The sequence below is a fragment of the Taudactylus pleione genome, unplaced genomic scaffold (genome assembly GCF_031769625.1).
Source record: "Taudactylus pleione unplaced genomic scaffold, aTauple2 ptg000066l, whole genome shotgun sequence".
Lineage (NCBI taxonomy): Eukaryota > Metazoa > Chordata > Amphibia > Anura > Myobatrachidae > Taudactylus > Taudactylus pleione.
In genome coordinates this window covers 9,060,985-9,086,356 of record NW_028284468.1, presented here as the reverse complement: position 1 = coordinate 9,086,356, position 25,372 = coordinate 9,060,985, and the positions used below count along the sequence as shown (strand labels likewise).

At 46.1% G+C, this 25,372-nt stretch overlaps 1 protein-coding gene across 1 annotated transcript in view; it reads left to right on the top strand.

Annotated features, from left to right (window-relative positions):
- Nucleotides 1-14,166: 14,166 nt before the first annotated feature.
- LOC148534434 (serotransferrin-B-like) overlaps nt 14,167-25,372 on the top strand; it is a 59,784-nt gene continuing 48,578 nt past the window's right edge. The window contains exon 1 of the mRNA XM_088466850.1: nt 14,167-14,220. Coding sequence (XP_088322976.1) covers nt 14,178-14,220 — 43 coding nt within the window. The 5' untranslated portion in view covers nt 14,167-14,177. The remainder of the gene's footprint in view (nt 14,221-25,372) is intronic.

Here is a 25,372-nt window from a genome sequence, read left to right as displayed (position 1 = left end):
TATAGAGTTGTGTCTTACAATTAGTTGCTCATTGTGGCAAAGGTTGCAGAGGACTTAAAGTCAAGCCATGGTCCCCAAACAGCCCTAATTCTTAATTTCTTTCCACTCCCAATATAAGATCATCCATGGTCATATAGAGATCTATTCTGTCAAACCATTCATGTATGGTGGGTGGAGAAACAGACCTCCAGTGCACAGGGATCACCGCCTTGGCGGCACTATTAAGATGCTTAAGTAGAGACTTTTTATAAGTCACTATAGGACCAGGGACTAGGTTTAATAACCAAAAGGAAGGGTCAGTTGGTTTATCTCCTCCTAAGAGTATACTACATATAGAGAAAACTTTCTTCTTTAAAATATATATATGTAGTGGAGAACCTATCTCTTGACTACATCTCCAACAACTATTTGACATATTGGGGAACATTTTCGTCAAGGTCAGGGGACAACGATACCAGCGGGACAAGACCTTGAACTGGGTTTCTATTACTGAGTAGCTAACGGAACATGAGAAGGTAGTAAGAAAAATCTTCTGCCAGTCCTTTGGAGTTAGTTGTAGTTGCAATTCTCGTTCCCAATCTCCTGTAAATTTAACAGCTATTGATTTTGAGTAATTCACCTTAAAATTTGACAGTAGGCCAAATCTATCAAATTCAGCCATGAGGCTGGGAATTGAAATGACCAGATTCGACAAAATCGCCAATAAGTCATCGGCAAATAACGCCAATTTATATTCTTTATTGTCAACAATAAAACCTGAGATGTCGGAGTTGCATCATATAGTGCGTGCTAAAGCCTCCATACAAAGTATGAAGATAAGGGGGGAAAGAGGGCATCCCTGACGTGTGCCATTGTTAATTAGTACTGGTGCCAACAGAGAGCCATTGATTTTAATGCGGGCAGTGGAGTAACGATACAATCCAATTATCCTCTGAAAACTAGTGGTGCACAGTCCCAGGTGAGTCAGTAATCCTTGCATAAAAAGCCAATTAACCCTATCAAAGGTTTTCTCAACATCAATGGAAAGTATTACTAATAGGATAGAGCTGTTGGAAGCCAAATGCATGAGGTCGATGATCTTGGTGGTGTTATCTCGAGCCTCTCGGCCTGGTACGAACCCCACCTGATCAGAATGAATGAGTGTTGGGAGCAGTGTTTTTAATCTGTTGGCGATCAGTTTGGCAAATAACTTCACGTCTACATTAAGGAGTGAGATTGGGCGGTAACTGGGGCACTGAGCAGGATCTTTGCCCTCTTTATGAATAACTGCAATATGTGCTTCTAGAGACTGGGCTGAAAAATATTTATCTGCGGAGATCTCATTAAAGGCCAGGAGCATTTTGGGAAGCAACATTTCATCGAAGGTTTTGTAGTAGAAAACCGTGAAGCCATCAGGACCTGGGCTTTTACCAGAGGGGGTAAGTTTGAGGGCCTCTTTTAATTCCGTTAGGGAAAATGGGGTGTCGAGCCAAGACTGGTCTGCTGAAGATAACTTAGGGAAATCGGACTCCTGGAGGTATCGGGCCACTACATCTTGGAAAGAGGCTGACTCTTCAGGAGTTTGGGGATTAGAAAGATTATATAGTTTTGAATAATATGAGTGGAAAGCTGTTGCAATATCTTGGATAAGAGTATAACTTTTACCAGAGGAGATCTTAATCTTCTGGATGTAGTAAGTGGCCCTCTGCATACGAAGAGCCCTTGCTAAATATTTACCAGGTTTATTGCCCCACTTAAAAAAGCGGTTCCTACACAGCCTAAAATCGCGTTTTATTCCATCAAAAAGCAATTTATTCAGAGCGGTTCTCGTCTCCTTTAAGTCTGCCAACACTGTGTCGGACAGGGCTGATTTATGAGAAGTTTCTAAGTCCTTAAGTTTCTGTAGGAGGAGAAGTTTCTGACCCTCTTTTTCCTTTTTAAGTATGGAACCCAATTGAATTAGTTTGCCTCTCAGGACACATTTGTGGGCTTCCCACACTGTGATCCGCGAAACCTCTGGGATTTCATTGAGAGAAAAATAATCACTAATGGTTTTGGCCACCTGTGTCTTACAACGGGCATCAGTAAGAAGAGATTAATTTAATCGCCACATATATTGCTTGGTATAGGGATAGGAGGTCGTCAGCGTTAAGGAAATAGGAGCATGGTCCGACCATGTCATAGAGCCTATGGAAGTATGTCTAATTAAATGGATGAGTCTATGGGGCAGGAAAAAGTAGTCTATTCTTGAATAAATGTCATGTGGGGTAGAATAAAAAGTATAGTCCCTAATGTCTGGATTCTGGAGCCTCCACGTGTCTGGTGTTCGTGCAGGGTGCATCTTACCTTACGGTGAAATTTAGAGGAACATCTGGCAGAAGTGCTAGAGACATCGAGTTCCGGCTGTACAGTACAGTCCAGTTCATTTCTCCTCCCACCACAAGAATACCTTCCACCAAAGAGTCCACTTTATCCAACATCCTGTCAATGAAAGCTGGTTGATTCTGATTAGGGACATAGAAATTAACAAACATATACGCTTGACCATATAGTTTGCATTTGACTAAAAGAGCTCTACCTTCCTCCAGACTATATCTTTCCAGATCTTGGAATGGTAGCCTCCTGGAAAACAAAATGATCAGTGACAAAGACAACCAGCAAAAACAGAAGAACATTGTAATAAGAAAACACCTCCTATGGAGGGAGAAGATATAGGAACCACATATATAGACACAGGAATCTCAGCTAAAGGGTCAATAATGAGGAATTTATGGCTTAAGAGAAAAGCCATTATACAAAAATTTCAGCAACACAGGACATCAAATAATCATACCTTCTTCATATAGAAACATAATAAGAAATATAAGAAAATTAGTTGCAACATCTAGCAAACAATGTAGATAGAGGGTAGAAAGCGCACTTAGGGCCTGATTCAGAGCCGCTCATAAGCGGCCGCTCGTTCGCTCTGAGCGATGTTCGCACATCTGCGCATGCATATGGGTTGTAATGTGCATGCGCCAACCAGTCAGTGCGGTCGGAAATCGTGTGTTCGCAAAATAGCGAGTGCCTGCTAATTTGAGTGACAGGATGAGGCGTTTGTGGGTGGTAACAGGGGAAGGTGCTTGAGAACGGGGAGTGGAGATCCGAACGCAGGCGTGCCAAACGGTCAAAACGGGCGTTTTAAGGGTGTGCATAATTAACAAAGCAGCGTCATCGGCCACGTCACTTGGTTGTCTCTTAGCCTGAACTGTTCGCATGATTGTGGTAGGAAAATCCAACCACAAGCACTGCGAGCAGTTCAGACGCCTTTCGATGTACTCGATTAATCTAATAAATAGCGGAGATGATGTATGATGCGAACGGCCAGGGGGCGTCTTTACAAAATAGCGAGCGCATATTTCGTTAGCTCGCTCAGACATAGAGGTGTCAACAGACTGCAAAGAGCGAGCGCTCTATTAAAATACCCGGCCCCTTTTTCTGAACGAGCGAGCGCAAATAGCGTCCGGCTCTGAATCAGGCCCTTAGTTCCCATCAGGGCGGTGTAGAGTTCGGTATATCTAGCTGATTCTTGGGAGATTTCATACCTCTAACAACAGATTGCCAGCTATTCTCACCTGTGGTGAGGGTCGGAGGAATAGAGTCTAGTAGATGATCCCGCCGGTCGGGTAAAGCCATTAATGGGATACCCAGGTCAGAGCAAAAGATAGGTAAGTCATTTGGTTCCTTGAGAATAGACATTTTACCATTATGGGTGACCTGTAGGCTAAATGGGAAGCCCAATCTATATTTTATGCCCAATTTCCTCAGCTCTGCCGTAAGAGGTTGTAAGGCTCTGCGGTTTTGTAGGGTGGCCCAAGAGATCCTGGAAGATCTGTATGTGCTGGCCATCAATATCAATTCCATCTAGGCGGCGTACCTTGCGAAAGATGTCTTCCTTCCTCTAAGTCACAAGTTATTTCTCCTCCCTCTATTGTCCAGGTCTTCCATACGGCTTTGTAGTTGCTCAAATTCAATCGCCTGCCGGATCACAGTTTCATGGAGAGCATTATGAGATATCACTGAGGCTTCTGTAAATTCTTCCAGGGAAGATAACTGAGTGCCCAGATGAGATACATCAGTTTTGATGGTATTAAGTTCCGAGCATATAGTATCTCGGAGACTTTAGTTTAACTGCTCGAAGTCTCATTTAGTAGACATAGATTTCAACAGCTGTAAGACTTGGTTGATATCGCCGGACTCTATAGCTGAGTCCAGGGAAGCACTGTCCTCCATTTGAGAATGCGCCTCTGAAGACGGCGAGTTTTGAGAAGAGTGTGGAGTAAGACTAGAGACAGATGGAGTAGTATTTGAAGGTTGAAAGAATAGTTGTAAACTAGAGCGGATCGGAGTGCCGACAGGAAGTGTAGAGTCTTTCTTGGGATCACGTTTTTTATCTTTCCCCATGGAAGAGCTGAGGAAGCAGGTCAGGAGGTCAAGAGTTTAAATATCTGAAGAGAAGTCTCGACATATAGGTGGTGTGTATCAAAAGTAAGACTGTTGTTGGTCACGTCTCCCCATTTTGGTGACTAGAACGATGTCACATCAGCAGCAAGCCCAGTCAATGGACATTGGATAGAACGCAGCAGCAAGGCATCATATCTCCCCATACAGAAGTAGCAGGGCCAGGAATGCAGGGCAGTAGGAAGGGATATCCTGGAATCACCTGACACTGCAATCGCGTCTGGGAGGCAGAGAGCAAGATGGCATCTGTCCCCGGAGTAAAAAGGGACACAGGGTCCTTCAGCAGCTACCTTCTCTGTGGCAGACCGCAGCATCCGGCGCCACCAGGTACAGTAAAATAGGGTCGGTGCAGTATCACGCTGATGGCATACAGTAGGTCAGGAGATCCCACAGGGAGTATTTGCTTAGGGGGAAAACCACTGGAGTGTCACCAGAGAGACCCTTATAGTAGGAGCTTCAGGAAGGTGCTTTCAACCTTTAACTTTTGCAGCAGGGTAAAAAAGCCATTAGAGTCCCTTTTAACTTACTTCCATAGTGGTCTGGAGTGATACCCAATGAATCATTGGCATCCATTTGCATACCAAATACTCCAGAGACTGGAAGTGACGTATATGCCGGAAATTACGTTCCGGTAGTTCCAGGAGTCTGTCCGACCTTTAGCGTTTCATAGGTCTGACTCTCTATTCAATGGGGCTAAAATAAAATATAGAGGGGAATATATATAGTATAAATGTCATAAGAAACTTGAATGAGATTAAATGGGATTCAGAAATGTTTTTAGTGACTGCAGATGTTACATCCCTGTATGTGGTCATTGACCATAGACACAGGTTGGAATCCATAAAATACTTTTTAGAGTCTGAAAATTATATATCTGAGAAGAGAGAATTCATTTTAGAAAGCAATGAATATATTTTAACAAATAACTTTTTTTGGTTCGATGATTTATTTTATCTACAGGTTAAGGGAACTGCTATGGGCACCAGATTTGCTCCAAGCTATGCCAATTTATTTATGGCCTTCTGTGAGAAATCCAATGTTTATGAGGGCCATGAGTTCGGAGCAGGGCTGGTGTCCTGGACAAGATATATAGACGATATACTATTTATTTGGTGTGGTGACCAAGCATCATTGGATTCCTTTTGTACATATTTGAATAATAACAATAGAAATATAAAATTTACTTTTAATTACAGTTTAGAAAATGTAGACTTTTTAGATCTGTCCATTCTTATTTATAATAATGATATACACACCACTTTGATTTTCAAAGCAATCATCATGAAAACTGGTTGAGCTCTATCCCCAATAGTCAATTCCACAGAATAAGGAGGAATTGTACTATACAGGATGATTACATCTTACAAGGATCTTCAATGCGGGAACAGTTCCTAAAGAAAGGCTACAAGAAGGACCTTATGAAAAAATCATATGATAAATACCTGGATCAAGATAGAGCCCAGTTAATAGAGATAAAGAACTCAGAAAAGCAACCCTATGATGTTGACATACCTTTTATTACCAAATGTAATAGCCAGCACAAACAATTTGAAAAAAATATTATCAAACATTGGAATATTCTGAGAAAAGATGGGGAAATCAGCCAATTTATCCCAGAGAAACCCAAGTTTGTGTATCATCGAGCTGATAATATAAAATATAGTTTAGTTAGAAGTATGACATCAGGACCACTGAAAATAACACATAATCTAATTACCTCTAAAGGGTTCTTTGGATGTGGGAGCTGCCCAATGCGAAAATTGTAAAACCACAAACCCAAAAATTGTGGAATGCATTTCAGATTCAAATGGAAGAAAATATACAATCAATTCAGTTATTACATGTAATAGTTAAAATGTGGTTTATTTATTACAGTGCACTTGCAATAAACAGTATATAGGCAGAACTTCTCGAAAATTAAAAGATAGATTAGGAGAACATGTTCAAAACATTAGAAAAGGTCTTTTAACACATAATTCCTGAGCGCTCGCAACTGGGTCGATGGTAGCCCAGAGCGCATGCGCACGATGGAACCAACTCCATCGTGCGCATGCCCGAGACCCGGATAGCGACAGGCAATCCGTCGCTCCGGGTCTCGCACCAAAGGGGGCGTGCTGTCGATGTTGAGTGACAGCACGCCCCCTTTGGTGGGTGGGCCAAGGGGTGGCTGCCCAGATGGAGGCATTCCCATGAGAACGCCTACCTTCTGGGGCCGGCCCCACTGACATCACAAGTGATGTCAGTGGGAGAGCTTTCGGTTCTGTTAGAGCTGAAAGCTCTCTGGAGCTTGCGGCCACGAGACCCTACCACAAGGGTCTCGTCGCAAACCCAATGGTCGCGATGGTCTTGACCATCACGACCATCATCCTGGCCACTCGCATTAGCTGTGGGTGGCAACCCACAGCAATGCGAGCGGCCAGGAGGCCGCGCCATTAAAATAAAAAAGACGCCCTGATTCAGAGCGAGCGCTCTGTCAGAGCGTCTGGCTCTGAATCAGGGCCTATTTTCATTAGTTGACCTGTTGTAATATTAAATGTGTGGAGGTTCCCAGGCATGCACTCCCAGCCTATCAGTGACCAGGAGCTACCACATCTTGTCAAGGCACAAATCCAATAAGGGACTCCACTGTGTATTTAAGGCAGGGCCGGATTAAGGTCTGTGGGAGTCCCTGGGCAACAAACATGTGGGGGCCCATATTAAATGTGACAAACTGGGGGTATGCGCAATGGGGACCTTATGCAGAGCCACCAGTAGTGTCAGTGCCCACAGTGGTAGTGCCCCGCATGCAGTGCACCCAGTAGTAGTGCCCCTTATGCAGTGCCCCCTATGCAATACTCCCATTAGTAGTGCCCCCTGTAGTAATGCTCTCTGTATAAATGCCCCCAGTAGTAATACCCCTGTAGTTGTGCCCCAAATAGTAATGCCCCCAGTAGTAATTGAACGTGTGCCCAATAGTAATGCCCTAGCAGTAATGCCCCCTGTATAAATCCCCCAGTAGTAATACCCATGTAGTTGTGCCCCCAATAGAAATGCCCCCAGTAGTCATTCCCCTTTAGTAGTGCCCTCTGTAGAAATGCCCCTCTATTAGTGCCCCAATACTAATGCTCCATCTCTAGTAGAGCCCCCAATAGTAATGCCCCCTGATTAATGCCCCCAGTAGTAATGCTTCCCCCTCTGAGTAATGCCTCCCCCCCGAGTAATGCCCCAGTAGTAATTCCCCCCCAGTAATGCCCCCAGTAGTAATGCCCCCCAGTAATGCCCCCAGTAGTAATGCCTCCCCCCTCCCAGAGTAATGCCCCAGTAGTAATTCTTCCCCCTGAGTAATGCACCAAGTAGTAATGCCCCCCTCCAGTAATGCCCCCCCTAGTAATGCCTCCCCCATCCCCGAGTAATGCCCCAGGTGTAATGCTCCCCCTCGATTAATATCCCCTGTAGTAATGCCCCCCGCCAGTAATATCCCCAGTAGGCCGCTTGCAGTAAAAAAACAAAAGCTCATACTTACCTTAAGCTAAGCCCCGCGTCCGCTGCAGTCTGCCCGGCTGCCCCTCTGCACTATGGCAGAGAAGTCATGACGTCTCTGCCATAGTGCTCTGCGTGAGCCAGAAGCTGGAGCTCACGTGAGCTCAAGCCTCTGACTCCGGCTGCCGCTGCGGGGAGGGAGCCGGGCGCCCGCTGGTGACAGCGGGCGCCTGGTAAATGGAGCCTCCCTGCGGCAACAGGGTTAGGTTACCGGAGGAGGCGGATCTGGTTCCATCTCCTCCGGTCCACTTTAACCCCGATGGGTGTGGGGGCCCTTAACGTGTGGGGGCCCAGGGACGATCGCCCCTATCGCCCCTGTCGCCCCCCCCATTGATCCGGCCCTGATTTAATGTAAATGAGCAGAGAAAGTGGGGTGGAAAGAAGGAAGATGGTAAGGGATAAATGACAGTGAGGATAATAGTGAGAGCTTAATGATAGTGTATATGGTGTATTATGGAAAGTAAATGGTGAGAGGTCACTGATGGTGGAGAGTGAGGAAAACAGATAGGTTAATGATGTTGGTCAAGGGAAAGAAAATGGTGAGAGGTTAAAGATGGATTGCATAAAGGAAAAGGAAAGAGGTTAACGGTAGGGATGGGTGGAAAGAAAATGTTGAGTTTAAAAATGGTGAAGGAAAATAGTAAGAGATATATGATGGTGGGTTTTGGAAAGAACACTGTGAGAGGTATATGATGGTGGGTTTTGGAAAGAACACTGTGAGAGGTATATGATGGTTGGTATTGGAAGGAACACTGTGAGAGGTATATGATGGTGGGTATTGGAAAGAGCACTGTGAGAGGTATATGATGGTGGGTAATGGAAAGAACACTGTGAGAGGTATATGATGGTGGGTAATGGAAAGAACACTGTGAGAGGTATATGATGGTGGGTTTTGGAAGGAACACTGTGAGAGGTATATGATGGTGGGGATTGGAAGGAACACTGTGAGAGGTATATGATGGTGGGGTTTGGAAGGAACACTGTGAGAGGTATATGATGGTTGGTATTGGAAAGAATACTGTGAGAGGTATATGATGGTGGGTATTGGAAAGAAGACTGTGAGAGGTATATGAAGGTGATTGTGGTACCCCAGAACCTGGGTGTACCCCATGTTGAGAGTGCTCACATGTATCTATACAATACTGTATATTAATATAAGCCCCTGCAGCCAGTTCCAGGCAGTGGTGTGACCCTGCCTGGAACTGGCTGCAGGGGCTCTCCCATCTCTGGCTGAGCGGGGGAGTCCTGTCTGCACTGTGAGGTAGAGGGCAACTGTCAGATTCAGCAGCGCGTCATGTGACTACAGTGAATAAATAGGAGCCCTGCACTGACTGTTGGGGGGAAACTACTGAGGTAACTGGCTGTGAGGCAGGAGCTGCGCCGGTGGGTGACCGCTGCCTGTCACTGGTGAAGGAGGTCAGGCATTCTCAATTATATCTGCTGCTGGAGGGCTGTTTTAAGAAGGAAGAGAGCTTCAGAGCCGCCTCTTTTACTCCATGAGTGACAGCTGTGGCTCAGTACTGAGAAGAGAGGGCGGTCTGGCTTTTGGTGGTGCTGAACACAGAGATCTGCCAACGAGGAACAGGTCTGTCAGTATACATGTCACAGCAGCACACTATTCAGCTACTGTCACAGGCACATTCTGCAGGAGACACGTAGTAGTGACTTTTCCTTCTCTTGGTGAGACAGCTGCAGCACCCAGACACATGTACTAAACCATAACCTCACCAGGACTAGTATAGGGGAGCTGACAATCCAGATCTTATATTAACATTAACATCTCCTTTATGAGGTGCAGTGACTTTTATTCTTCCAGTCAAACGTCCTGAGGTAATTGCCCTGGCAAGCTGTCAGATTTTGTCATAGAATAGAAGTGCTCAGGTTTGCAGCTCTTCCAGGTAACTGAGGAGAACGCAGCCCATATAAGTTGATTGCCCGAAACGGGGACTAATCAGAGCAATGAACATTTAATACCCCGAGCTATTAGAGTTTTAGCTGCACCAGGAAGGAAAACAACCTAATTAGTCTTCAGACTCTGCAGCTTAAAAGTATTAGCACTTCCCAAATACTGTTTAAACTTTTCGGATCCTAAGACATTAAAGGACTTAGTAAATTGCTGTAGACACAGAACTGAGGTTTCCCCTGCAGTGACTGTACGGTTAAGGAATTCTTAAGGGATTCAGTGCCCATCACTTAAATCGTCTTAAACAGCAGGGAAATAAGTTGCTAACAAACCCGGGTTTGCACTATACAAGGGCCCGCAACATAGCAACAACAGTCTTTCTACAGCCAGGATTCAGCATCAGTTTACAGCCTCCTTTAGGGAAATCAATATTATCTACCTATTGTATGTGCACCAACTTAAAAGTGTCTAGCCAGAACGCACCAATGTTCATAATAACATTATAGTGTGTTACTAGTACTTAGCTTAGGTAAAGTTCAAGTTAATAAAGAAGGATACTTATGATTTAGGAAAGTATTTATGTTATAACTTGTATATCTAATGTGAACTACCAACTCAATTTGCCCTTGCAGTAAATGCACTGAAGAAGTTCCAGTTTAATAAATATTTTGTTTCTATTTGTAACTGTGTGTGTTATATAAGTGCGAAAAGTTTGCCTTCAAATACTGTTGTATTGTGAAAACCCATCTATGTTAAACTTAATGTATTGTTCCATCGGAGAACTAAATTGTTCTTGAAAAGTAAAGAAAATTCCTCTTTAAAAATGAAGTATTGGTTATTGTGCTAAGGACCACGCCATACTCCTTAACTCTCAGTTGGAACTGAAAGAAACAAGAGGGAACACAACAGTGCAGAGGAATACACCATTAACAGGTAACATACGTTAAAAATTGTGATGTCAACATCTACCCCACCTTACGGGTTATCACATGATTAGAAAGAACACTGTGAGAGGTATATGATGGTGGGGATTGGAAGGAACACTGTGAGAGGTATATGATGGTGATTGGAAAGAACACTGAGAGGTTTATGATGGTGATTGGAAAGAACACTGTGAGAGGTATATGATGGTGATTGGAAAGAACGCTGTGAGAGGTATATGATGGTGAGGTTGGAAGGAACACTGTGAGAGAGATATGATGATGGAGATTGGAAGTAAAATAGTGAGAGGTATATGATGGTGGGGTTGGAAGGAGCACTGTGAGATTTATATGATGGAGGGGATTGGACGAACACTGTGAGATTTATATGATGGGGTTGGAAAAAACACTGGGCCTGATTCAGCAAGGAATGCAGTTGCTAATACGCATACAGTCAGCTGAATGTTGCGTGCTGCGTGCTGCACAGGTGTATGCATCGTAGTACACTAATTAGCCACTGCGATCGGGACTGCACACAGATCCATCGCAGAGTGATTGACAGGAAGTGACGTTTGTAGGTGGTGACGAGTGGTTGGCCGGAGAAACGCAGGCGTGCCAGTGCATAAATTATCCAACAATAATGTTATAATACTATAATAGTGGTTTCAAAACACCCTAGTTAGCACTAGAGAAATAACTGTTACTACAGAAATTCAGAGGGGTTATTGCGAAGCCCCTATATTTTCCTTGGCTGCAAACTAATGTAAATTATTCCACTACAATAGGCGCCAGACACTCACCTTCCTGTGTTCCTTACACTATGGGATAGCCCTTCAACAGGGCCAGATTTGTTGAGAGAGTATATTCAATTGGACGCGAAGTTTAGTGAGGAAACAAACCGTGATCCCGTCGCACCCAATTTTGGATTACCGTAGGTATGCGTGCTCCCGATACCCGCGGTGTGGTCGCAGGGTTTTCAGCTCTGAAAACCCCACGCTGCATAAAAAAAAAAAAAACTGCACTAATTTGCCTGGGGGTCTCCGGTGGTCTCCGAGGCTCCCTGTGGCCTCCCCTCTATCTTCTCTCTGGAGAGGGGGCTGATTGGAAGGCTCCAGGGGCTGGTGGGAGGGGCAAGGGCTGCTGGGAGATGTACTGTAGTTCTCCCAGTGCCAATTCCGGGCGGGCACACTGAATTTGGGGGGGTACACATACACCGGGGGTCACACACACTCACTCATACAGACTTACAAACACCACACACACTGACATACTCACCCTGCTGCAGAAGACCCGGCTTCCGACGCTGGATGCAGAAGACAGGGCTGCAGAAGGTAAGTAATTAAGGACTAATTAAGCTAATTGGAAACTTCCAATTGCTTAATTAGTCCTCAGGTGGGTGCCACCTGGGTGCCAGAGCAAGTCATGCTGATTTTTCCTAAAATTAACAATTTTAGAAAAAATTACACTTGAGGTGCGAGAATAAAAACATCCCAACGCGTAAAAAAAGAAAAAATCTGCACCTAATTGCATAGCTAAAATCCTGCACCAGGAAAAACCTTGCAGGTGCGGGATTTTTGCTTTTCTTGCCCCCAATTGAATATGCCCCTATGTGTGTGCTATTTGGAGATGGAATGCAGAGTTAATAGCAACACTAGTGGAATTGCAGACACAATAAGCAGTCCAGATACTTAACCAGGTGTCAGGTTTATTTGAAGTCTAGCAGTTGCTGGTTCAGGCAAATTCACAGCTATACACTGGTTAATCTGAATGGAGCAGAGCTTGAGCGGAGCATATACATCAATAGTCGGTGATGTATGTGGGTAGCGGATCTTGTATATGCAGGAGGTGTAGCAGTATGCAGGAAATTCTGGCAGGGTCTCTGGAGCTATAGGAAACAAGTCCATGTAACACTGTGACGCTCATACACAGTAACAAGATGGCGCCGCGCATGTGCAGAAGAACAAATGGTGGCCATCTTGGAAATGCTTCATCCAAGTAGAAAGGAGGCAGCGCAGTAGCACACTCTAGATTTCAACCAGATTAAGGTTTGCGGAGGCCCCAACCAATAAAATGACTATGCCACACAATACACCTATTATTCACATTATGTCACACCCAGTATGCCACAAAATGACTGCCAGTATGCCACACAGTGACCCCTAACATTAATACTATGTCCCAGCGACCCCCCCCCCCCTCCCAGTGTGCCCATGCGTACAAACTTTCTGGCCAAGTCGGCTGCCTTGTCACAGCATTGGCTTGGTACTGCCATAGGTGGGCGGTTGGTAAATTGCGTCATCGTGGCCTCACCTATACAATGGCAATATTACAGGTACTGTAATGCGGGAGGATGGGGCTCCAATGATGCGGCCCCCCTTCCCACTTTTACTCAGTAAGTGGGTGGCCACAGGCAGCTATGCGGGAGTACAGGAAGCTGTCGGCCGGCTCAAGGAGACTTGCCTAGTCTTCCGGGTGGCTGGGAGCACCACATGATTTTCAGGAGCATCCATGCCATTCCAGGAGAGTATGCAAGTATGAATATGCCACACAGTGCCCCCGAGTACTTACCTTTTGTGGTGGGCTCATGCTGCTGATTTCCCAGCCTGCGGATGCGGCTGCCAACACTCTGTATGCATCATTATAAAGTACCGCAATGGCAGCTCCATCCGGAAACAGATGTCTGCCTGTTCTTGGTAACTGGTGGGTCAGACCGACTCTTGTGTGTGGGGACCCTGGGATGATTGCCCCTTCACCTCACAGTTAATCCGGCCCTGCCCTTCAATGCCGATTGCAATAGCAGCAGGTGCGAGCGTCATTGATTGGGGAGAGGAAGTCTAATTTGTAATGGCTCCATGGAAATTCCATATTTTTATAATTATACAGTATTAATATTTTACTTTTCTTTTTTTTTAAATTGTAAATGATTGTTAGAAATGTTATGGCTGGAAATTTAGGGTCATGTTTCTATCACAAAGATACAGGTAGCGGACCAGAGAAAAAAGTTTCACCCTTTCCTGGTAATCGTTTACTGTAGTAGCAATAATGTGAACAAGTCATAAATGATTTTAGTTCTCCCCGTCTGCAGTATATTCATGGGTGAAAGGGTTACTTTCCAGAGAGTCAACCAGACCACACGGTGCTCCTCTGCCAAAATCCAAATTGCCAGCAAAAATGAAGGAGAGCATTCAGAACATTTTGGGAGGAAGGAAAGGTGGAGTGTAATATTGAGAAATATCATAATCCTAACCCTTCTGAGAAGCATCATGTACATACTGTATAAATAACATCTGTATACAGACGGAGGTTTGACAGTAAGTGCAGAACACTCTCAGTCTAACCCACAGAGACAGCAGACGATGGCTCCTTACTTACCAGTGATTCTGGGCCTTAGCATGCTAGGTAAGTAACAAAACTACATTATAACTGGAGAAATAGTGTGTGGGACATCTATCTGACAGCCAAATACATACTGCGAACATCACTAATAAATTACTGTAAATAATACTGACTCTCAAGTTAAATCTTTATAATCTGGTATAATATAATCTGGTATAATATAATCTGGTATAATATAATCTGGTATAATATGATTCCGTCTGGCTCCACAAAATCAAGTAAAATAATAATGTTCTAGCACTGAATCTTGAATTGATGTAATCTGTCTTTTAATTTCAGTCACAAATCTCTTAAAAATGTGTTAATATTAGGGGTGTGCACCGGCCACTTTTCGTGTTTTGTGTTTTGGTTTTGGATCTGGATCTTTCTTCGTGTTTTGGATCTGGATTGGTTTTGCCAAAACCACCCTTCCGTGTTTTGGGTTCTGGGTTTTGTGTTTTGGATCTGTATTTTTTTGAAAAAAAGCATAAAAACAGCTAAAATCACAGAATTTGTAGGTTTTTCTGCTCCTATGCTATTATTAACCTCAATAACCTTAATTTCCACTCATTTCCAGTCTATTCTGAATACCTCACACCTCACAATAGTGTTTTTATGTCCAAAAGGTTGCACCGAGGTAGCTGGATGACTATGCTAAGCGACACGAGTGGGCGGCACAAACACGTGACCCATCTAGGCGTGAAACTGCAGTGGCAGACAGGATGGCATTGAAAAACTAGGCCCCAAACTGTACATAATGCAAAGAAAAAAAAGAGGTGCAAGATGGAATTGTCCTTGGGCCCTCCCACCCACCCTTATGTTGTATGCACACTTTAACAAACCAATCATTTCAGCGCCAGGGTCTGCCACACAACTGTGGCTGAAATGATTGGTTCGTTTGGGCCCCCACAAAACAAGCTGGCAATTAATCTGTCCCTGCACAAACTGGCTCTACGGAGGCAAGAAGTCGTCCTCATCCTCCTCATCCACAATTCGTCCCTGCTGGAACCACAGGTCCCTCTGTACGTTCTGGAGGCTGGTCTCCCTGGAAGAGTTGATCATTCATTTTATGAACATCATCTTCTCCACATTTTGTGGAAGCAACCTCCTACGCCTTTCGCTAACAAGGTTCCCGGCTGCACTAAACACTCTTTCGGAGTACACACTGGAGGGGGGGGCAACTCAGGTAAAATAGAGCCAGTTTGTACAGGGACCTCCAAATTGCTTCTTTTTCCTGCCAGTACAGGTACGGACTGTCTGACATGCCTACTTGGATGCTGTCACCGATGTAATCCTTTAACAGACAGACGCACGCTTGTCGCTGCTGCTTTGAGGATTCAAGTGCGGCTACAGCCCACACAATTCACAAAGACAGAAAAAAAAAAAGAATATTTTTATTGTTTGTGGAGCACACTTTGAGGGTTACACCACCCTCTAACAGACAGACGCACGCTTGTCGCTGCTGCTTTGAGGATGCAAGTGCGGCTACAGCCCACACAATTCACAAAGACAGAAAAAAGAAGAAGAATATTTTTATTCTTTGTGTAGCACACTTTGAGGGTGTCACCACCCTTTAACAGACAGACGCACGCTTGTCGCTGCTGCTTTAAGGATGCAGGTGCGGCTACAGCCCACACAATTCACATAGACAGATAAAAGAAGAAGAATATTTTTATTGTTTGTGTAGCATACTTTGAGGGTGTCACCATCCTTTAACAGACAGACGCACGCTTGTCGCTGCTGCTTTAAGGATGCAGGTGCGGCTACAGCCCACACATTTCACAAAGACAGAAAAAAAAAGAACAATATTTTAATTGTTTGTGTAGCACACTTTGAGGGTGTCACCACCCTTTAACAGACAGACGCACGCTTGTCGCTGCTGCTTTGAGGATGCAGGTGGAATCTAGACGGGATTTGGAACCGAGGACACACTACCTCCATCAATTGTCTAAATCCCACTGCACTAATGTCGGATACCGGACGCACGTCTAACACCAACATAGCAGTCAAGGCCTCAGTTATACGTTTTGCTTCAGGATGACTGCTGTCGTACTTCATCCTCATCGCTAGGGACTGTTGGAGGGTCAATTGTTTAGTAAAAGTAGTGATGTTCCTACTTCCTCTCTGGGATGATGAACAACTCCCAGCAGCAGCAACAGCACTAGTAGGAAGTGGTTCTTGATCTTTCCCTATTTTATTTTTATCAGAGAAAGTTTGTTCCTCCATTTATGTTATATTGATATATATACGTGCGGCTAAAGCGCACACAAACACAGAAAATATTTTTTTATTTTTGTTGGAGAGTAGTGCACTTTGTGGGTTACACCACCCTTTAAGAAATGAGCCAGCCGGCTCTTTACTTATGGGACACAGGCGCACGCTTGGCGCTGCTCCTTTGTTGATGCACGTGCAGCCACAGTGCACACAAGTCACAAACACAGAAAATATATATTTTTTTGGTTTGGAGTGTACTTTGGGGGTTACAGAACCCTTTAACGGTCAAGCCAGCCGGCCCTTAACTTATGACACAGGCGCACGCTTGGCACTACTTTGTTGATGCACGTGCGGCTACTGCGCACACAATTCACAAACACAGAAAATAATTTTTTTTTTGGTTTGGACTGGAGTGTACTTTCGGGGGTTACAGCACCCTTTAACGGTCAAGCCAGCCGGCCCTTTACTTATGATACAGGCGCACACTTGGCACTACTTTGTTGATGCACGTGCGGCTACTGCGCACACAATTCACAAACACAGAAAATAATTTTTTTTCGGTTTGGACTGGAGTGTACTTTGGGGGTTACAGCACCCTTTAACGGTCAAGCCAGCCGGCCCTTTACTTATGACACAGGCGCACGCTTGGCACTACTTTGTTGATGCACGTGCGGCTACTGCGCACACAATTCACAAACACAGAAAATAATTTTTTTTTTGGTTTGGACTGGAGTGTACTTTCGGGGGTTACAGCACCCTTTAACGGTCAAGCCAGCCGGCCCTTTACTTATGACACAGGCGCACGCTTGGCACTACTTTGTTGATGCACGTGCGGCTACTGCGCACACAATTCACAAACACAGAAAATAATTTTTTTTTTGGTTTGGACTGGAGTGTACTTTGGGGGTTACAGCACCCTTTAACGGTCAAGCCAGCTGGCCCTTTACTTATGACACAGGCGCACGCTTGGCACTACTTTGTTGATGCACATGCGGCTACTGCGCACACAATTCACAAACACAGAAAATAATTTTTTTTTGGGTCTGGACTGGAGTGTACTTTGGGGGTTACAGCACCCTTTAACGGTCAAGCCAGCCGGCCCTTTACTTATGTCACAGGCGCACGCTTGGCACTACTTTATTGATGCACGTGCGGCTACTGCGCACACAATTCACAAACACAGAAAATAATTTTTTTTTTGGTTTGGACTGGAGTGTACTTTCGGGGGTTACAGCACCCTTAACGGTCAAGCCAGCCGGCCCTTTACTTATGACACAGGCGCACGCTTGGCACTACTTTGTTGATGCACGTGCGGCTACTGCGCACACAATTCACAAACACAGAAAATAATTTTTTTTTTGGTTTGGACTGGAGTGTACTTTCGGGGGTTACAGCACCCTTAACGGTCAAGCCAGCCGGCCCTTTACTTATGACACAGGCGCACGCTTGGCACTACTTTGTTGATGCACGTGCGGCTACTGCGCACACAATTCACAAACACAGAAAATAATTTTTTTTTTGGTTTGGACTGGAGTGTACTTTCGGGGGTTACAGCACCCTTAACGGTCAAGCCAGCCGGCCCTTTACTTATGACACAGGCGCACGCTTGGCACTACTTTGTTGATGCACGTGCGGCTACTGCGCACACAATTCACAAACACAGAAAATAATTTTTTTTTGGTTTGGACTGGAGTGTACTTTCGGGGGTTACAGCACCCTTTAACGGTCAAGCCAGCCGGCCCTTTACTTATGACACAGGCGCACGCTTGGCACTACTTTGTTGATGCACGTGCGGCTACTGCGCACACAATTCACAAACACAGAAAATATATTATTTTTTTAGCACTTGGGGGGAGCACCCCTGATGGACAGAGCACCCCCTGGACAACACTACAGCACCTCTTTAGGACTGGGACACTGCACAGGACTTTGGAGTGGACACAGCCCCTATGGAGAACTGACTGCACAACACAGTCCAGCCAGCCCCTATGGACTTTGAAGTAGTGGACACAGCCCCTATTAACAACAGCAGCACAGCACAACACAGCCAGCCCCTATGGACTTTGAAGTAGTGGACAACAGCAGCACTACACTACACTACACTACACAGCCCTAACTCCCACCCTCCCTCTTCACTGTCCACAGCCGAGTGAGAAAATGGCGCCGACGTGGGTACCTTATATAGGATCCAAAACCCGCGAGACTCGGAAGGCGGGAAGATGACGTTTTGCCTCGATTTCAGAATCCGAGTCAGGCGGGAAAAGTCGAGCCTGACTCGGATCGGACTCGGATCGGGGGGGCTCGGGGGGGTTCGGATTTCAGAAATCCGAACCCGCTCACCCCTAGTTAATATGTATGTACAGATATATATAATAGGGCAACATGATGGTGCAATGATTAGCTTGCTGCTTCACAGCACTGGGTTTGCTTCCCACCAAGGCCCTAACTGTGTGGAGTTCGTACATGTATGGGTTTCCTCTGGGCAATTCCAGTCACTGCCACAATCCAAAAATATACAGCTAGGTTAATAGGCTTCTGACTAAAATGAACTCTAGTGTACTGTATATGTGTGTGTACATGTGGTAGGGAATATATTATGTATGTGCACTAGGGATGAGCGGGTTCGGTTCCCTGAGAACCGAACCCACCCGAACTTCGGGGATCCGGGGCGATCCGAGCCCAAGCTCGGATCTCCCTGTCTGCCCCGGATCCCTCTCCCGAGGCAAAACCTCGAGATCTGCTGTCGGATCTCGAGGTTTTGCCTCGAACGGCCATTTAAAAAAAAATGCCTTTGCCTTTAATGGGCAAAGTGCTGATTGGCTGACAGAGCCGTCTGTCACGGCTCTCAGCCAATCAGCATTATGGTGCTCATTTGCATGTAGCACGGACTCGTGAGATCCGTGCTACATGCATCTGTGTGATTGACAGTGACACAGAGCACAGATGGGTCAGTGAGACCCGTCTGTGCTGCTGTGTATTTCAATGACACAGATGCACGCACGGACCAGGAGATCCGTGCTACTTGCATCTGTGTCATTGACACAGAGCACTAACGGGTCCGTGAGACCCGTCTGTGCTGCTGTGGTAAATAAAAAAAAAAAAACCTGTGTAAAAAGAGAAAAAAATGGCGTGCCCCCCCCCCAAAAAAAGAGCAACCAGCCCCGGGCATTAGTGACCCAGTGCTGGGTGTGCTTAAATACAGGGGACAAACGACATAGGGGTCCCCTGTACTTAAACACAACCAGCACCGGGCTAGTCAGAACCAGAGCTGGTTGCCAAAATACGGGGGACAAACGACGTAGGGGTCCCCCGTATTCTGCGCAACCAGCTCTGGGCTCTGATCCGGTCCTGGTTCTGGAAATACAGGGGAAAAAATGAGTAGGGTTCCCCTGTATGTTCCAGAACCAGCACTGGACTTTTTCTAGCGGGGGGCTGATGCCACAGCCAGGGGAGCCCTTTCACCGGGCCCCCCAGCCGCAGCATCAGCCCTGACCGCTAGTCAGCCCAGGCCGGGGATCCCTGGAGAGCTGGGGACCCCCCCAATAAAGGGGTCACCCTCTCCAGGGCACCCCAGGCCCAGGCTGATAGCCCGGGGCTATCCCCGCCACCCCTGGTGGCGGTGGGTGGCGGGTTGATTGTGTGGTGTGGTGTAAATAAAGAATATCAAACATTGTCTTTACAAGTAGAACTGCAAGTCCCAGCAAGCCTGCCCCGCATGCTGGTACTTGGAGAACCACAAGTACCAGCATGCAGGGCATTAAGGGCCCACTAGTACCTGTAGTTCACCTGTAAAAAAATGTTTAAAAAAAACACAGGACACACACACCGTGACAGTATAAGTTTATTAAACATACATACACACACACATGTACACATACTTACCTATGTAACCTGTAGCATCGGTCCACTTGTCCGGTAAAGTATCCATAGGGGACCTGTGAAAAAAAACATACTCACCATCTCCTATGCGAGGTTCTGTCCTCTTCGTTCCAAAGTAGGCATCCCCGGACTTGGCAAAAAAAAACAAACGAAAACGCGATCCACGAACTTAGTACCGTTCTATAGAACGGTACTTCCCGAATGAGAGCTTAGCGGCGGGGTATCACCATGGAAACCCCGCTGCTAAGCGTTCATTGGCTGAGAGAGGCCATCTCCCGTCTCTCTCAGCCAATGAACGGCTCCCTCCATTGTAGTCAATGCTGGGAGCCGCAAGGTTATTAAAGTTTACCCTGCGGTTCCCACCATTGACTACAATGGAGGGAGCCGTTCATTGGCTGAGAGACGGGAGATGACCTCTCTCAGCCAATGAACGCTTAGCAGCGGGGTTTCCATGGTGATACCCCGCCGCTAAGCTCTCATTCGGGAAGTACCGTTCTATAGAACGGTACTAAGTTCGTGGATCGCGTTTTCGTTTTTTTTTTTTTGCCAAGTCCGGGGATGCCTACTTTGGAACGAAGAGGACAGAACCTCGCATAGGAGATGGTGAGTATGTTTTTTTTCACAGGTCCCCTAGGGATACTTTACCGGACAAGTGGACCGATGCTACAGGTTACATAGGTGAGTATGTGTACATGTGTGTGTGTGTATGTATGTTTAATAAACTTATACTGTCACGGTGTGTGTGTCCTGTGTTTTTTTAAACATTTTTTTTACAGGTGAACTACAGGTACTAGTGGGCCCTTAATGCCCTGCATGCTGGTACTTGTGGTTCTCCAAGTACCAGCATGCGGGGCAGGCTAGCTGGGACTTGCAGTTCTACTTGTAAAGACAATGTTTGATATTCTTTATTTACACCACACCACACAATCAACCCGCCACCCACCGCCACCAGGGGTGGCGGGGATAGCCCCGGGCTATCAGCCTGGGCCTGGGGTGCCCTGGAGAGGGTGACCCCTTTATTGGGGGGGTCCCCAGCTCTCCAGGGATCCCCGGCCTGGGCTGACTAGCGGTCAGGGTTGATGCTGCGGCTGGGGGGCCCGGTGAAAGGGCTCCCCTGGCTGTGGCATCAGCCCCCCGCTAGAAAAAGTCCAGTGCTGGTTCTGGAACATACAGGGGAACCCTACTCATTTTTTGTCCCCTATATTTCCAGAACCAGGACCGGATCAGAGCCCAGAGCTTGTTGCGCAGAATACAGGGGACCCCTACGTCGTTTGTCCCCCGTATTTTGGCAACCAGCGCTGGTTCTGACTAGCCCGGTGCTGGTTGTGCTTAAGTACAGGGGACCCCTACGTCATTTGTCCCCTGTATTTAAGCACACCCAGCACTGGGTTACTAATGCCCGGGGCTGGTTGCTCTTTTTTGGGGGGGTGCACGCCATTTTTTTCTTTTTTTACACAGGTTTTTTTTTTTTTTTTTACCACAGCAGCACAGACGGGTCTCACGGACCTGTCATTGCTCTGTGCCAATCACACAGATGCATGTAGCACGGATCTCCCGGGTTCGTGCTACATGCAAATGGGCACCATAACGCTGATTGGCTTCCTGTCTGCCACTGCAGTGCCACTCCTAGATGGGCCACGTGTTTGTGCCGCCCCCTTGTGTCGCTTAGCATAGTCATCCAGCTTCCTCGGTACAACCTTTTGGCCTAAAAACAATATTGTGAGGTGTGAGGTGTTCAGAATAGAGTGGAAATGAGTGGAAATTAATGTTATTGGGGTTATTAATAGCGTAGGAACAAAAAAAGGCCCATTTATGTGATTTTAGCGTTTTTTTTTTATTTTTTAAGAAAAAATCCAGATCCAAAACACAAAACCCAGAACCCAAAACACGGAAGGGTGGTTTTGGCAAAACCAATCCAGATCCAAAACACGAAGAAAGATCCAGATCCAAAACCAAAACACAAAACACGAAAAGTGTCCGGTGCACACCCCTAATGTGCACTGACCTGGATTGCGGTCGGCAGCGCCTCCCCCCCCCCCCCTGTCTAGCAGGGTCCAACAGTGGCACTATACACTAAAAACACAACACCGCCGGAGCCAGGTAGTACATTCACTGACAGTGAGTGTACTACCCAGCGGCGGTGTGTTTGTTTTAGCAGCCACTAAGAGTCAGACAGACTGCTGCTGCTGCACCCAGGACTGGCACCGGGCTAGAGCTCATCCCTGAACTCCGCCTTCCAGCTCCCGCAGTGGGTCATGACGTCTCTCCCATAATGCTGAGTGGGACAGGAGGAGTGGACGATGGCGAGCGCAAGAGCGGGAATTCGGGTAAGTATAATTTTGTGTTCTGTGTGTTTTATGTGTAAGGGGCCCTACTACTGGGGGCACTGTATAAGGAGCACTACTGGGGGCACTGTATAAGGGGCGCTAATGGGGGCACTGTATAAGGGACACTACTGGGGGTACTGCATAAGGGGCACTACTGGGGGCACTGTATAAGAGGCACTACATAAAGGGCACTACTTACTGCACTGCATTGAGGGCATTACTAGAGGGGGCATTGCATAAGGGGCACTACTACTGGGGGCCCCTTATGCAATGCCCCCTCTACTACTGGGGACACTGCATAAAGGGCAAAAATACTGTGGGCATTGCATAAGGGGCACCACTACAGTGGGCATTGCATAAAGGGCACTGCTACTGGGTGCATTGCATAAGGGGCACTACTACTGGGGGCAATGAATAAGAGGCACTACTACTGGGGGCACTGTATAAGGAGCACTACTACTGGGGGCACTGCATAAAGGGCACTACTACTGGATAAGGAGCACTACTACTGGGGGCATTAAGTTGCATATGGAATGCAAAGGAATATTCCCACAGTGACGAGAAATGGTGGCGTGGCATGTGGCAATGCCTGCTTTTTTGGCACTCACGCCCAAGGCAAATTGGGAGGGGCCATTTTTCATCTTGCCCTGGGCGCCAAATACCCTAGTTGCGCCACTGTGCACAGTACACTGCAGCTGCTTTTGTGCTTTGAAAGCCATATCTGGGCCTCATTTATAATGCGCACTGGGGCCGATTCTGAGTAGGACAAATCTCATTTAACGGAACTGGGTGGTAACAATGCAAGAACAAGGAACTGTTCTGTATCATGCGAATGTCATGGGTGCATAGCCAGAGTCATGCGTATGCCAAGCCAGTTACAGACGGATCTCCTGCCCCTAGCATGAGGCTGGTGCACGCGTCAATACTAATGATGATGGGTGCGGCTGTAGATGGAAAAGGCAGTGGGCGGAGCTACTTTCCACTTGAAACTGCACGAATCCGCACATTAGGCCCAGGGAAACTGATATTGGCATAAGGCAGTAAATCTGTCTTCCACAGTAAAAATCCATGTGACTGCATGTGGAAGCCTATCTCGCCCACTGTTCTTATGTCCACTGCCGTAGCCGCCATCATTAGTATCAGGTCTTATACCAGCCCCATGCTGGGTGCAAACAATCCGGATAAAACAGATGTCTCACTTTCTTTAGAGTATGCGCATCCACAAGATCCATGCACATTGCGACTTGCTAGTGACTCCGAATCAGCCGTAATGTTCATTTATCTCCACTACTGGTTCCTGCTTCCTTAAACTACAATATAAGGCGCGCTGTGCAAGGCATAAAGACCGCATGGAAAGCCCAACCTTCTACCACTCTTCTCATTACATAAAACGCCTTGATTTTCTGTTGGAATACTGCTCGGTTCAGCCTCATTCATGGCTAAATGAATCATGCAAGTCAGCACTGCCTCTCATTTCTATGGCCGTTTTGTGCTATTACATTTCTCAGTGTGCACCTAGAATATGAAGTGCAACTTCAACATCATTTATCTCCTGATCAATATAGGACAAAATCCAATCCCCTCCAGTCCAGAGCTGGTGCAAACATCTGGTCCTGTAGCTGAGGAGAATTTGAGGATTTTTATAAACTCTGACACAACCGCTTGCAGCAAGACGATACAGCAAGACAATACAGCAAGACGATACAGCAAGACGATACAGCAAGACGATACAGCAAGACGATACAGCAAGACGATACAGCAAGACGATACAGCAAGACAATACAACAAGACGACACAGCAAGACGATACAGCAAGACGATACAGCAAGACGATACAGCAAGATGATACAGCAAGACGATACAGCAAGATGATACAGCATGGGACTGGTGCACAATCAAAATTTACAGTAGCCCTAGAGTAGATGCAGTTTCCCATCTGAGTATGTTGTCCTTTGTGAGCGGCTGTGGGTCTGGGAACGCAGCCGTTCTCACCGACATTCTATCAATAAACAAATGAAAACACACCACTGCACAACCATAAGCTGCCCGTCTTAATAAAAACCTGGGTGTCGCTTGTCACCAAATAATCACATTATATATTACAAAAGTTCTCAGAGGCACGCTAAAACCAAATTAAGGAATTAAATAAATAAATCGATGGTGTCCAGTCGTAGTTTGTGGGGAATGTTCTCCCTTTTCACAATCTTCCTGTTGTTCCTTTTTTCCTCCTTTGTCTCACTGATGTCCGAGTGTATAAAGTAAAAAAAGAGAAAACAACAGGGTGCAGACCTTCCTTTGTGGTCTGTATACAGCTAGAGAGATGGAAAGTTCTAAGAGAGCTAAACGTACCGTACTCACTTTACGCGATGTGATGTTAAACACCCAATAAACACTTCTCCAGAAAAGCAATATGGTGATATAGGTGTACCTCATATGTTCAGAGCAGTCCAATTAAAAGTCCATAGGAGTCACCAACCAACGCGTTTCGGTCTTTATCAAGGTGTTCTCAATGTTGCTGAGGAAACACGGGAGCACGCAATCACAGCTACATCTCTTAGCCTCCTGTTGATCCTAGATAGAGTTAACTGATTACACAAAACACTGAGGGACTGATTCTGAGTTGCGCAATTCCAAATTTGGACGGATGAAGCAAATTGTAGCAAACTGTGAATATATTGTGGGTGTGTACACAACCTATAGTACTGGTACTTATGAGTCATAAGTATCTCAGGGCTTGATTCCGCAAGGAATGCAGTT